General features: G+C 41.3%; 1 protein-coding gene across 3 annotated transcripts in view; it reads right to left on the bottom strand.

Moving 5' to 3' along the window:
• The window catches only part of UBE4B (ubiquitination factor E4B), a 110,897-nt gene that overhangs the window by 52,994 nt on the left and 42,341 nt on the right, over window positions 1–15,562 (bottom strand). For 2 of the 3 annotated variants that reach the window (XM_032632557.1, XM_032632565.1), the window contains 6 exons: window positions 15,453–15,540; window positions 14,254–14,398; window positions 12,293–12,521; window positions 3,565–3,706; window positions 1,970–2,070; window positions 865–979 (listed from right to left, as the gene is read on the bottom strand). In XM_032632557.1, coding sequence (XP_032488448.1) covers window positions 865–979; window positions 1,970–2,070; window positions 3,565–3,706; window positions 12,293–12,521; window positions 14,254–14,398; window positions 15,453–15,540 — 820 coding nt within the window. Of the gene's footprint in view, window positions 1–864; window positions 980–1,969; window positions 2,071–3,564; window positions 3,707–10,555; window positions 10,700–11,411; window positions 11,829–12,292; window positions 12,522–14,253; window positions 14,399–15,452; window positions 15,541–15,562 lie in introns of all 3 variants that reach the window. The other variant, XM_032632574.1, reaches the window with a different exon arrangement.

The raw sequence follows: 15,562 nt of genomic DNA, 5'->3' as shown, positions 1-15,562 counted from the left end.
TTTTTCAAAAAACAGATTAAAAGGAATCATATCATTTGTAGCTATTGCCTCTATTATTCTTTCTAGAAACAAAAAAAGAGATTATCATACAACAAATTGTAAGAAAATGTCATTAGCATCCTTTCATCATGGGAAACAGCTGTGTTAAAGTTGCTGTGGCAAAGTCCTTACTTTACAACACAGGCCACAAAACAGTAATCAAAATTCATGCCAAGGTTCTACCTCGGAAGAAATCTTCAAGACTAACTTTTTAGTTGTTATTATTACTATTAAGCTTTATTATTAAATATTACATATCTGCATTTTCACTTGCCTTTACATAATGGGATACCAAAAATGTATGGATACCTAATGAATGAAGTAATCAGTAAGATCTGAGACTTCATTCCCGGTCTAGTGGTGAGAAGACAACGGTTTTATGTGACGTGCAAACTGCAGCTGAGCTAATTTGGTCTTTGATTTATTAATCTCCTTTTTGTAAACTCAGAGAACTGATTTTCAACACTATTTATCTGGCAAATGTATACCACATCTTATGCTACCTCTTGGTAGTGTGTTAAAAGCTTCTTAAAATCAAAGACAGGGCCTGATATTTCTTCTACTCTCCCGAAGCACTTAGCACAGACCATGTTTAAAATACCTGATGCTTGACTGATTAGTTGAAATGTACACATGATCTGAACAATGCAGCTGTCAATCTGATTTCCTCAGGACAGGCACCTCGGGGAGCTCTCTCTGAGTAAATAACATGCGCATGTTCAAATTCAGGAACCAAAGTTTTCAATATACGGCGTCTTTAGAAATCTAGCTCAGCAGGGAAGCTCCTAATCCAGCACTTTCAGTAGCAAACGCACAAAACCGTACCTGCTTGAACACTTCTTCATCCTGGTGAGTGGTTCTCACCAGTTCTTGAATAAAGCCGTATGGGAGATTCCTACACAGCATGTACGGCACCAGGAAGGACGGCTGCTGCAGGGACCTGCAGACCCACGAAAGTCAAGGGCTCTGATGAATCAACTTGTCACCGTGTAACAACAGAACATACAGAATGTCACGTAGCTGACAATCACAGGTCAAGCTTCAAATTTCCCAAATAATCCACACAACAGTCAATCGTTTTAGGCAAAAGATCACCTTTCTCATTGTTAAGATAATCACTTTGGGGGCTTTTCTGTGAGAAACTATAGAAAGTTTGAAAGGATCCATTTTTGCCTCCATACAGCCCTTGAAAAATAAAGCATTAGAAAAACCAAAGTATTATACGTCTCTTTTACTTATTTATTTATGCCTCATCCAATGGGGGAAAAAAAGATTAGCAGTGGCTGAAGACTTTTTTAAGCTCTTATTAATTTTAACCACGGAACAGTGTTTAAGTTTTAGTACATGTGCATCATTTTCCTTTTTTTCTTTCCTGACAAATTTCAAAAATGGTTATGGTAAGATCATCCAGAATGAATAAACCTTGAACTTTGTCATTTTTCCTTTAGATGTCTTTTCATAAGAGAAATGAAATACAGAAATACTCTTTTATTAAACTTGAAACCTTTATGGGACCCTCTGAACAAAAATTAATAATGTAGTACACTTTGGGTGATTCCCATATTACCGATTCCACCACTATTCTTTATTATTGAATAACAGAAATTGATTATATGATACATGGAAAGTGATGATCTGCACATTTTTTTCAAGTATCTATACTGCTTTCAAGCAGCTGCTTTTAAACTGAATTACTAATTTCCTGCCCTGATGTCAACATATTTGAACCACAGTCTATCTCAATAAAGCACACAGAGTGTTTTATTTTCATAGTATTTTAGAGAAAGAAAGGGACCTCAGAAACCATCTAGTCAAACACTCATTTCATGGGTGAGGAAGTGAGTTATCCAACGTGGTGCAGAATGGCTGGACAGCCTGATGGAGAGGGCCCTCTCCCTGCTAACAGCAAGCACATATTGGTTTTTCATACCTTGGTTGTGTGAGGGACCCTTGTAGTACTAATGCAGTATGGGATATGCACTGTGAGCGGATGTTGCTCAGAAGCTGGCTGACTGCTGGCTGGCTGCACATCTGCAAAGAAAGGTAGAGGTTAGGTCTACAAAGACAAACAAAATAATCCCATACAGTTGAAAACTGAGAAGAGTCAGGAGAGATCAATCTGCAGGAAATGGCACCCTTTTCTCTTCCTTTACTGATGATGAACAAACTACAGTAACTGTATCGTCCAAGTATAATGTCTCCGCTAAAATCTACAATTAGAGAAGAGAGAAGCAGAAGCTTCAGGTGACCACGTGGGGATTTCAGAGATATGCCCACTCTCTTTGATTTTGCTAAGGTTAAGTGCAGCAAACCCCAAGAAGCCCTTCACAAATATGAAGCTAACAGGTTGACAGCCGGATTAGTTTCCAATGGAAAACCAGAACTAGAAAATGTAATTGGGGTGGTGGGGATAAATTGGGAGACTGGGATTGACATATACACACTACTATATATACACAATAGATAACTGATAAGGACCTACTGTATAGCACAGGGAACTCTACTTAGTACTCTGCAATGGCCTATATGGGAAAAGAATCTTAAATAAAAGAGTGGATATTTGTGTATGTATAACCGATTCACTTTGCTGTGTACCTGAAACTAACACAACATTGTAAATCAACTATACTCCAATAAAAACTTAAAAAAAAAAGAAAATGAAATAGGAATGAAATGCGATAATAATAAAGTAACTCAGCATGAAATAGAAGAAAAAGTGCAGCTTGCTGAGTTTAAACCCAGTTTTGCAATTTATTATTTATGTGATTCTGAACAATTACAGGTATCCCTCGCTTTTCGAAAGTTCACTTTACACCACTTGGCTTTTAGGAAAGACCGAGGTTAGTATGTACTTGATCTCTCTGAGGTTCATTTGCTTATTAACACAATGGAAAAAAATAATACTTATACCACACAGGACCACACTGGACTAATGAACAACTGTGAGAATGAGACCTAGCCAAGTGTCTGGCACTTTAGGCGCTCCATAAATGTTGGTTATTATGATTACGACAGACTAGGAGAGAAATCATCAGGGCCGTGTAAGTCACTGGTGGCAGTGGCACTTGGCCCTGTCACTTCTTCCCTCCACTAGGATGTGAGTTCCATGAGGACTGGGATCCTCGTCTGTCTGGTTCACTGATCCACCCCCAGCTTCCTAACACAGTGCCTGACCCATAGTAGATGCTCAATAACCACTTTACTGATTGAATACATGAGTGAATGCTCATTAGGGGGTCAAAAACCAATTATTTATCCACCACATAACCAGGTTTTTGTGGGGGCTTTAAAATGAATCCATTTCGGGCTTCCCTGGTGGCGCAGTGGTTGACAGTCCGCCTGCCGATGCAGGGCACACGGGTTCGTGCCCCAGTCTGGGAAGATCCCACATGCCGCGGAGCGGCTGGGCCCATGAGCCACGGCCGCTGAGCCTGCGCGTCCGGAGCCTGTGCTCCGCAACGGGAGAGGCCACAACAGTGAGAGGCCCGTGTACCGAAAAAAAAAAAAGAATGCATTTCATGTTACCTTCGGTGCTTTTTTTTCCTCTATTCCAACTCGGTCAAAACACTCGATGAGGTAGTTCAGCATATCTGTCTCTTTGCACGTCTCAATGGCGAAATGGTCGCTGTAGGAATCCCAAGTACTTGCCCCACCAGAGGCTCCAAAACTTTGGAGAAAAGAAGAAAGGATGATTTTTACCTGTTCCAATAAATCATGTTTGATAGAGTTCGCACTTTTGCAGAAAGCCCGTTAGGGTCCCCACGCCCAGAACAAAGCACAGACACCCATGCAGCCGAGGCTGGAGCGGACTGCTTGTTTCACCTGCTCCAAGTCCAACAATAGCAATTTTTAGTAAACATTTTATTGACCTAAGAAGAAAGTCTGTCCAGAAACCCAACATCTTATCTTCTTGGGAACAGCACCCTACAAAACCAGGAGGACTCTAAGAATTACTACTGAGCGCTGGGCATTTGAAGGGATACCACAGGTATGTAAATCCAACTGGCCAGCTGCAATTAGGCAGGCTTCGAGGTTAAAGCCAGCCTACGCTATTACGTAATCGAAGTCTTTAGGAGGGAAGTTACAAGGGACTAACAAAACACCCCTCTTCCTAATTTCTAGCACAGATCTTAAAAGCCTTCATCCAGCATTAGGCAACAGGACTTAGGAAAACCGTCCAGTTAGAAGGAGACATGAAAAATATGTTACAAACACAAATTTTCCAAAATGTTTGGCAAAAAGGACAAAGTAGTATAGTGAAAACAAAACAAAAACCTTGCACTAGGAGTATCCAAACTTGCATTCTATTCCCATCCCTACTGCTTACTTGTTACCTGAACCCAGAACTTCATCTCATCTGCAGTGAGCGTTCAATAAAATCATGTGGAGGTGTTTTGTAAAATATAAGCAGGATACAACGTGAGGCACCGTTATTATTAGTAACAACTATTCCCTGAGACCATTATCACAAGGGTTAGGTGTTAGGAAATCAAAGTTTAGATTAACCATCAATAGGTCAAATACCAAATCTGCTGTTTAACTCACAAATTTGATAGACATAAAAGATACAAAAAGATTAATCATGGCATAGGAAGAGGTCAGGAATTATGAAATGAAGATAAATGAAAAAATATAAACTTAGCAAAAAAAAAAAAATTTACATGTGAAAGATGATAAAGGCGGGGAAGAATATCAGGAACTTGAGATACCCATCCCTACTTCAGCCTGGGGCAGAGAGGAGCTAGAAACTAAAAGAAGAATTAAGATATTAATGATACATTATGCAGATAGATGCATAGATACACAAAAGTAATTCTGGAATATATACATAACTGACCTTAGAATTTTAGAAGAATACACATAATTGACCTTGGAATGAAAGTATGATATTAGAGTATTTCAATTTAAAAAGATGAAACCAATGCCAAGGCTTTAAATCCAAGGCTCTCAGGCCAGAGTCTCGTAAACCTGAATTCTCACAACTTACTTACTACATAGGTCTGACAGAAGGGAAGGGAGGAGGGGAGGCTGAGAAGCAGTCAAAGGCATAAGGCAGGGCTTCCCTGGTGGCGCAGTGGTTGAGAATCTGCCTGCTAATGCAGGGGACACGGGTTCGAGCCCTGGTCTGGGAAGATCCCACATGCCGCGCAGCAACTAGGCCCGTGGGCCACAACTACTGAGCCTGCGCGTCTGGAGCCTGTGCTCCGCAACGAGAGGCCACGACAGTGAGAGGCCCGCGCACCACAATGAAGAGTGGCCCCCCCCCCCGCCACAACTAGAGAAAGCCCTCGCACAGAAACGAAGACCCAACACAGCCCAAAATAAATAAATTAAAAAGAAAAAAAAAAAGCACAAAGCAGTCAACGCCCTCCTGACTGGGCAGGTAATGGAGCCACCCACAAAGTGCCTCACCAGAGACAAAGATGGGCAGCCCAGGGTGGGAAACCTCAAAAAACCAAAAACAATTCTTGTGTCTTCACACCACTTAAATTTGGGCTACAGTTCATGGTATGGTAAGATCTGTTATCTGTTAATTGGCCTGACAACAGAAAGATGAGGACTGTAATGAAGCAAAGGAAAAAAACAAAACAAAAGAACAAAACAGAAAAACCTACCCATAAATATAAGTAGTGTGGTGAATCCCCAGAAGGAGACAGGGGAGAAAGATATTTGGCTTTACCTGCCACGATCCCGCTCTCAAGCTATCTGCTAACCCTCCCTCTTCCATCTGAGGTTAGTGACTCAGGGACTATATTCACTGCACTTCCCAAAGATGAAATTTGCTAACACAGGCTTATAACTATACACAGTTAAGGTTAAATTCCCTTTGAAAAGCTCTCACAGATGACAATGAAAATAGATCTTCCTCGTGTTTAAAATGAAGTATTTAAACTATACATTTCCTTGATAATAAGCCCCATCTTTCTCACATTTTTACACCTCTGAAATGGAAAGCATCTGATATTTGATGCCAATAGGTCCTTGCCAGTTGCAAGGAGTCAGTCTGATGCTGTGCCTGTGAACGACTGTGGGAAGTCAACGCGCTTAGCTGGTGGCTGCTGATGCACTGACACTGGGTTCCATTCTCAGCCAAAACGTCCCCTTTCATTTTAACTTAGATCTGAACACCTCAAAGTCAACCGAAATGCCTTCACGAACATTTCGCAAAGGCATGAAAAATGACAGAGTGTGTACGAGACCGTCAGGCAAGGCAATGAGAGACACTCAGAATGTATAAGAGAAGTTTCAAAGATAAAAGACGTTGATGTATGCTGTGATCATCTGTCAGGCACCAAACAACACTTCCAAGTGACTTTCAAGAGGAGAGAGAGAAAGAAAGAAAGAAAAGAAACTAAACAAAGAAAAGAACAGAACAAAAGAAAAGAACAAAAGAAAGAACAGAAACTATGTTTCTGTTTAACTAAACAGAAAACATAGAATAAACCCTAGTGTTCGTCAACATGCTTCCAAATTATAAGATCAGTCCTAAGGGTGCCGAAGTAGATCATGAGCACAGCTATGCAAAGCGGCCAGTGTCACCAGGGATGTGCATGATTGTCAGCGGTCAAAACCGGTTTATAAGGATCTCTAGGTTTGAACTCAAAGAGCTGAACTCAAATTTTGAATGTGATACTAAAGGAGCAAGGGGTGTACAGTTTACATGCATTAAATTTATGCTATCAATGGACATTTTTAAATGTTTTAAAATAGTATTTCATTTTTTTCCTAAAGAAGTTGTTATGAAATTCATGATGCTTTTACAACCGTAACATGGAATATGACACTGGAAACATGTCATGTTTAAGTCCTAAGAGTATCTATAAAATTATACCTCCCTTGAACCATTTTCTGATAATGACATCAACAATCCAACTGAATAATGTAATTACTTCACATATTGGAAATACAGCTGAATCCTTCTGAAAACACAATGAAAATATTTCTGGGGATTTATACAAGCATCAGATCTGTGCAAATTGAGTCCCATTTTAAATGTACCAAGAAAACTTGTTTCTTAAAAGGATTCCATCGCAGTTTCCATTCTTCTATTGTGGGAATAATCACCCTATTTTATTACTTTTTTAGATGCAGACTTTGGAATGGTATATTTTCTAGATGCAAGGCAAAGGCAGAGCTGGGCAGAGTCAAGCCATGTAAATTCCCTGAACAAATGTCTGCAGTGTCGAAGGTCCTGGGGGCAGTACACTGAATCAAACAGATAAAGACCTTGCTATATGCCAACTACATTACAGAGAGGAGACAATTAAAAACAAAAATAGTACAGAAGTGCTTTAAGTGCTATGAAGGAAAAGAAAGGCAGAGTATGGGTGACAGAAAGGGGCAGGAAGAGTGTGTGAGTGTGAATGTGAGTGTGAGTGTTTGTGTGTGTGTGTGTGTGTGTACACGTGGGATGCACGGTCTTGCAGGCCAGGGTGAGAGGCTTTGGGTCTTACTCTGTGGGAGAAGGGAAATCACTGGAGGGTTTGGGGGACAGACATGGTAGAAAGATTTCCTTTCGACCATCTCTGTTGCTTCATCTCCAAATAGTGATGGTCAGCAGAAGTAAGAGGGGAAAGGTCAATGTTTTCCACTATTTGTTAGTTTTCTCTTTCTCTATTCACATAGGCTCAGAACTTTCAAGATTTGATCTCCTTCACTGAAATATCTAAGCAGTAAAAAGAAGAACCCAATAAACGAAAGAAAAACTTCTTTCTAGTCCTCAACTTCCTAGGAAACAATCAGAAAACCTTTCCTCAGAATAATTCCTTTGTTATCTTTATTACAAAGATAACTCTCACTTCACTCATTTCCATTCCTGCTCCATCCCTTCCATTCCCCTCCATCCCTTCCATACTTCCTATACGGAAGTAGTTCCTCATAATTCTTATAGCTTTTTTCACAGAGCACACGAAACATTCTAGAAGGAATGTTTTTGCCTTTCTTAAATTAACCCTTATTATCACCACTATAAATAATTAACATAGGAATGTATGTCCTAACTACGTCACAAAAGATGTACAACCCATCGATTCCACTGGGCAAGCACAAAGGGAGACAGAAACAAGCCCCCTTGACTGCTGCTTCTATGACATTGATCTTACCAGGCGAGAAGTGGGTGTTAAAAGTGCTTACTTCCAAGTAAATAAAATTCTAAGATCAATTAGAAAAGGGGAAAGAAAAAAACTCTTTACCGACTGCCCAAATTAATCAGATTTTTCTGCTACTTCTTGGTCTGACACTACGTGCATTCTCAAGTTCTTCTCTATTTGTTTAATCAGTTATATATGAATACGCCCTGTCCTTCTACATTCTTTTTGAAATAGATTCTGATATAGATTCAGAATCTATAATTTCTAAAACCTGGACAGATCAGATTTCATTTTAACAGCCAGCAAAGGACCTGCCAACCGACTGGAGTGGAATTTTGTAATTAAGGAGTAAAATGTTGGCACTTTCTTGCCAAGGAACTGAGTAGATGTGTAAACTCTGGGCAGCGAAATAACTAGTAAGGAATGAGAACAACACAAGTCCCACTGGGCAAAGATGGAGAAGGCAGAGGCAGCTGGGTATGGTGGGAGGCATGTGAGTTCTGGACTCAGGATTTACCTCGTACTAGTTGTGTGACTAACCTCCCTGTACCCACGTTTCCTGGCAGTAAGTAGGGGTGGTGCTGTGAGGATTAGAGTGATAACGTAGGCTGAGAGCTGACACAGTACCCGGCAGGTGATGCCCGTAACTATTCGCAGCTATGAGTACATAATCGGTAAGATTTATTTCTCCTTATCAAGTCTAGATCTGACACAAGGCTGGGATGTTAGAAGTCTAGAGCGGAGTCAGTGAAAGCAGCATACAATTCTGGTATCTTTGTTAGAGGAAGCTGGAATTCAACAGGCTCGGGAGAGACAGCGTTTCTCCCACAGATAGCTTACAGTAAAACAGATTAATAAAGCACTTTTATCAGGTACAGAAATTGATTCCTGACAAGGATGCCTGCTGCATTACTATAGTCATGGATTAGGACTTTATCTACATGAAAAAGACACTTCTATCTTTGGGAAATTTACTTGAGAAACAGTGATACAACGTTCAACCTAAAACAAATATTGACCTTCCTGAATCAATATTCGACATTGCACCAACACCCCTCTCTCTTTATATACCCTCTAATGATTCTTCTGAACACCGACGAATTGAATGCAGTGTACCTCGCTCCTACGGTTGTCTCTATTTATAGCCTGGAGCTATTTTTGAACACTGCTGGGCACAAATATCAACTTGGTACAGAGGAAACTTCAATTTAAGAGCAAAATTGTAAGACAATGAGTGGGAGGGTTAGAAAGACGGGGCTATTATATTTTCTTGCTCAAAGTCACCTCGAAGACCCAAGCGATCTCTTTCACTCGGTTTTCAGGGGTGAACATTCAGCAACATCATGAGCTATGCTTTAGCCTCTGCTGCCATTCCACAGGCCGTCTAAACAAATACGGTCTGGCTTTACCAAGGCCAAGGAGGTGAATGATTAGCAAAATTTAAGATTAGAAGTGAAAGCAGCGGGACCTCCCTGGTGGCGCAGTGGTTAAGAATCCGCCTGCCAATGCAGGGTACACGGGTTCGAGCCCTGGTCCAGGAAGATCCCACATGCCGCAGAGCAACTAAGCCCGTGTGCCACAACTACTGAGCCTACGCTCTAGAGCCCGTGAGCCACAACTACTGAGCCTGCGTGCCACAACTACTGAAGCCTGCAAGCCTAGAGCCCATACTCCTCAACAAGAGAAGCCACCACAATGAGAAGTCCGCAAGCGGCAATGAAGAGTAGCCCCCGCTTGCCGCAACTAGAGAAAGCCAGAATGCAGCAATGAAGACCCAACACAGCCAACAATAAATAAATAAAATTTAAAACATTTATTGAAAGCAAAAAAAAAAAGAAGTGAAAGCAGCATCACAATTATACCAGACAGTATGACCCCATAGGCTCTTCAATGGATTGCCCAGAGTGAGCTGGAGAGGGACACACACACACACACAGACATAAGTTCCAGCTCCTCTGCCATTCCTAAATAGCAGCAATCCATGCAACTGTACGTAAGAGAACATGCCTCCCAGAGTAGATTTTGCTCACACCTGGCAGCTCATAAGAATACTCTTCCAACAGATAAATGGAGGGCCTCTCGTTTTAGATCTTAGGGTGGGTGAACTTAATGATGACTGATCTTTCATCTTTGATCTTAACGATGACGGATCCTGTTCATGTTCTTGACAAATGATTACATGTAAGTTTTTCTCCAAACTTGTCAGGCAACAACTATGAAATTTTTTCTGTGTACCACTTTACCCCATGAGGAGGTCCTAATGCTTTAGTACATGCAAAGTTTCTCACATCTTGACTCTCCAGGCCACCTGGAGTCATTTGATCCTATCCTGTTTGGATTCAAAGCACACCTCTAATTAAGACTTATAAAAGTTAGTTCCTAAGCACCTAGGCACATGCAGGGGTAAGACTCCATTCCTCTGATACCTGGACCCAAACTGGACACAAGAAAACTCATCACCACCACCACCACCTTCATCATCACCATCATCATCATCTTCTTCTCCATCTTCATCACTACTGTCCCCAGAAAGTGCGAGGAAGAGGAAGGAGAAAGGACTGTCGTACATACTACCGTAACAAAAGCAAAAAAAGTCATCAGGGAACAAAGGAAAACAGAGAGGAGGAAAGCTTTTACAATTGCTGGCCTTTTAATGAAATCTTACGCTACAAGTTTTGTCTACTGACATGCAGAAAAATAATTCACCTAAATTATATAAAGGCATAGGAACACTTGGGTGGAGGGCGCGGATTAATGGAGTCACGATACTGCTTCTTTCTAAGGGGCTGAAAACAAAGTGTCAAGGCATAAGCACTTGCCAGAGGTAAGGGATCTGCTCCCTCAACCCCTTGGTCTGACTGTATTTCAACTATGATTAGCAACAGTACGAAACGTGGAAAAGTGGTCCTGTGAGCCCCAACTCTCAAATACAAGCTGCCCGGTCTCTGAAATTCACTTGTCATGAGGCATGACATGTGCACTCGATTTCAAACACCAAGTGACTTCTTTTTATCTTGTACAGGAAGGAGGAAGAGTGAGGGGGAAGAAGGGAAGAAAGGGTCTCACCATCAAGCAACCCATACTTTCTGATGTGACTGAAGCCTGGCTGGGCGTGGACTCGGGGCACGAGCCTACCGAACCAGTTAGACACGCGGGTTAATGACCCCAAAGAAAGAAACACAGGTAACTGAGGTCAGTGCCACACGACAGTTCTTCCAAACCGTGTTAATCTCCTCTCCCTGCACTGCAAACACGCACCCGACTCTCCTGCTGCATAGATACCTAGGAGAGCTCCTTAGGGAGGAGGGCCGTCTGCTCATGGCACCCGCACCGGGTGAGGCGGACAGTAAAGGTGGCCCCGCGCCGGTGGGTCTCTGTCGGGAGGAGCTGGCGGGCACGGCTTGAGGGCTACTAGCTGGGGTGGGCAGGCCTGGGGAGCTCGACAGGATGGAGCTGCCCGAGGACCGCGGGGCAGGAGAAGATGACGACCCCCAGGGGTGGGTGACAGTGTAGGGCCGGTACCGCGGAGACGAGGGCTGGCTTCCCGCAGGTGTCCCCGCAGCTGCACCGTGAGGACTGAGGGAAGCGGGAGGAGTGGACGCCTGGCTGGCTGCCCGGGACGAGGGGGCCAGAGGCAGACTCATCATTGGCACAGAGCTCCAGACACTCATGTTGGGAGCTGGGCTAGTCTCATAGAGGCTAAACGAGTTGAGAAAGGGAGGAAAGGAGAGAAAATTGAAGAAAAGCTTGAGATAAATAACTAAAATGGAAAATATCATGTCTTTAAAGAATAGTATAATTTCACTTCATATCTCTAAGCGTTCAAGTATACAGATCTTTTAGAGACTCATCTAAATAACTGTAATTAGACTGCCGTACTGATTTAGAGGCTATACTTATAATATGAGAAAGCCTTCTTTCCAAAGAATAATATACTATACACAATCATTTGTTCCTAAAACTTAACTTACCAGTAGCCTAACCATGGAAAGCCAAAGAGACCCAAGTGGAAGAGACAATATCTCCTCAATGAGTCAATCCATCCCCCAAACACAATACATGTCATAATCTGCATGACAGGCCCACAGATGAACATTCTCTTCTCTTACATACTTCCTGGCTATTTTACCACCAATGAGATGTGCAAAAAGAACCACACCGACCTAGATAAAGAGCTGGCACCGAAGGAACCCACGCTGCAGAACATGGGGCTTGTTCCTGGATTGGAGCCGGTATTTAGCATGAGATTTCTGTCTGGTGACCGAGCTGCCGCTGCAATTGGCTGGGATGTGGCTGTCAGACTGGCAAATGGGTTTTCATCTCTAGTCTGAGTGGACATCATTAGCACTTCCATTAAAATCTGGCCAATCAAGTCCTTAAAATCAGAGAACACTGTTGGAAAGGCAGAATAAAGAAGAGGTTACACATGGTTCTTCATACACACGGTCCTTGAATAAGCCAAAGTGAACCAGAGAAGTTCGATGTGGTATCTTGGGTTGGATTCGGGAACAGTAGAAGGACGTCAGTAGAAAACCTGGTGAAATCCAAATAAGGTCTGGAGTTTAGTGAACAGTTAAGATCTTAGTTCTGACAAATATACTATGGTTATGTAAGATGTTAACATTAGGGAAAACTGCGTGAAGGAACTCCCTGCACTATCTCTAGAACTTTCTGTAAATCTAAAATTATTCCAAAACAGAAAGCTTATTAGAAAAAAAACAAAAAAGAACTGGAGCCCAGTTGATGAGAGTCACTGCTGATATATATTAACTATAAAAAGAAGCTACTCCCAACTACAGAGGTTAGTTTATCACACTAGAAATGCAAACTGGGTTAATATTTCTTCACCTCTATATGTTTATATAGTTAAACTATTAAGTACAAAGTTCAAAGTATTTTATGAAGGGTCTAATATTTAGTCACCACCTGCCTTTCTGGAGCAGACTCTGTCTTCTAGCTTCCTTCTTATTCTTTGCAGCTCCCAACTGCTTTATTGTAGGTCTTTAGATATATTTTAAATATTACTAAATAAATAAAATGTCTAACCCATGTAAATCTTATCTGATTTGTTATTAAAAATTACCACTTATTTATGTACTGGACAGATTTAAGAATCTTAACATTTACAATAATTACAAGTGGCAGGGTTTTGAAACTCATGGTTGCTAAGCTCATCTCTATAACCAGAGTTAAGAAGATCTCAGTGAAGTCAGAAGTAAACTATCTATCCACCAGGAACACAGAGGACTCGTGTGCGTGTGTGTGTGTGTGTGTGTGCGCGCGTGCGCGTGTGTGCGTGTGTGCGTGCACGTGTCTGCCATGGAAGACAAGCAGCAGAGAAAAGGGAATGCAATCTCCTTGATGTTCATTCACTCATTTAAAATATATCTACTGAGGGATTATTAAGTGCAGGCACTGGGAATACATCAGTGAGCAAAACAGACAAAAATTCCTGCCATCAGGGAGGTTATATACTAGTGATACGTAGAAGGACACTCCGGCGCACTTCCCCTCCCTCTTCTGTTCTCGAAATGACTGCTGCAGAGAAAAGTGAGTGTGCCCTGTAATGCTGGTATCTTGCTAAGAGTTTTATTACTTTGCTCTAAGTGTGGTTTAGTGTAGCCTCTTAAAATAGAATCCTGTAAACACTGCAAAATATCAACATGTGCTATCTTGCTAAGCAGTTTAATCAAGCCGATTTACTCCACTGTCTCCATATGACCCGGGAGGCACTTACAGCAGGCATAGGTCATCCAGAGTGCCTCTCTCAGGATCCCCGGCTACGACCCAGTATACTCCTGCCCAGAGTATAAGAGGCGCTAATGCTCTCTCTAAGCACCTTCTTATTGCAAAGGAAAAAACTTCAACCTTGAGACAGTAGAGACCATTAACTTATTTATACGGTTTTCTTTTAGAGAAATCATAAAAGTAAAAAAAATAATTTATCAATAAGATAGGTGGAAAGTAGCCAAACAGCAGTGTCCTCATCAAGAAGTATCCCTGTAATCAAAAATACAACTGCAAAGCAAGACAATGAATGTGGATAGGAGGGAAAGACAAAAGATTTTTCATCCTGGTTTTCTATTAAGGGCTCTGAAATAAGACAGCTGAGCTCGATTCCTACCTTCTTTTGGGTTCTGCTTAAATTGTGCAGAAAGAGAAGAAAGAAAGATGACATCTCTGTCCCGGTCCTTCCAGGAGACACGGAAGATCTTACAGACCAGCTGTAAGGCCTGTTCTTCAGACACTTCAGAACCTGATGAAGGCTCCTTGTGAGGAAGAAGATTTGAGGGTTAATTTCAAGTAGTAGGAGGTGTGAGTTAGACTTTAATAGAAATACCTAATTCTGATTTAATTTTTTACAAATGAGGATATTTTAGAAATGCATAAAACTATTCACCTACTGATTTAGGGAAAAATAAACTTGCTACTGTGACTTCAAGGTTACAACATGTAGGTCTCACGAGCTTACAACACAAGTCTATGGGGTGGGGGGAGTACAAAACAGCAGGATTGTTATCAGGAATTGCCAAGGAAGACAGTGATAAAGGATGTACATATATCCCATTTATTTACTTTTCTGAATGCTAAAAGACCAGGTTGACATTCTAGGTACACAACCAATTTTTCTCTAGAAATTTTTCCAGAATTCAATGTTTTTCACTACTTTCCATCACAGAAAGTATCATATATGAAAGAACTTTGTAAACACTCAAAACCTATACAAAATAAAGCACTGCACCACCAGGAGGCTACAGTCCAGCTTCTAATAATGTTGCTGAACCCCAATAATTTACTGAACAGAAAGTGAGGCAATTATCTCTACCAGTTCTACACCATGACACACACCAAAAACCCAAAAAATCCTTTTTCTAAATATAGGAAACAAGGCTCAGATGATAACAAAATATAAAAGCCTCCTGTTTCCTCACATTCTTGCTTCAATTCCCAGTCATTTCCCTCAGAATACAACCAAAGATGGGATGACCTACTTGCTTAAGCAATTAAAGACAGACAGAAAAAAATTCAAATTAGCTCTAAATTATTTGCTAACATTTACTGAAAAAAACATGGACCTGAAACAAAGATAACTGAAGGATTTTTATCAGGTAAAAGGACTGAGTTATACTTCCATTAATAAGGGTGATCAAGGCTACCCACTTTTCCTGAAAAAAGTAAAAGAAAAAACCCAGTCAACTAAATAGGATCTGCTGGTTTGGGGTGGCATTCTCTCATGGACTTTACAGATACAAGACATGAAGCAGTGTTTATTTATATTACCTGTAACTAAAAACAGAAGCAAGGGCTTCATCTCTTACCAACCTTATCGCTGAGGCTCCTTTTTTCTCTTCGGTCATTTTCATCAACTTCCATATTTTCAATTCCTGAATCCACATCCACCTGGGACATGCTTTAAGTATAAAAGACAATCA

The sequence above is a fragment of the Phocoena sinus genome, chromosome 1, assembly GCF_008692025.1.
Source record: "Phocoena sinus isolate mPhoSin1 chromosome 1, mPhoSin1.pri, whole genome shotgun sequence".
Lineage (NCBI taxonomy): Eukaryota > Metazoa > Chordata > Mammalia > Artiodactyla > Phocoenidae > Phocoena > Phocoena sinus.
Note: the sequence above shows the minus strand (reverse complement) of the source record. Positions and strands in the feature narration are given on the sequence as shown.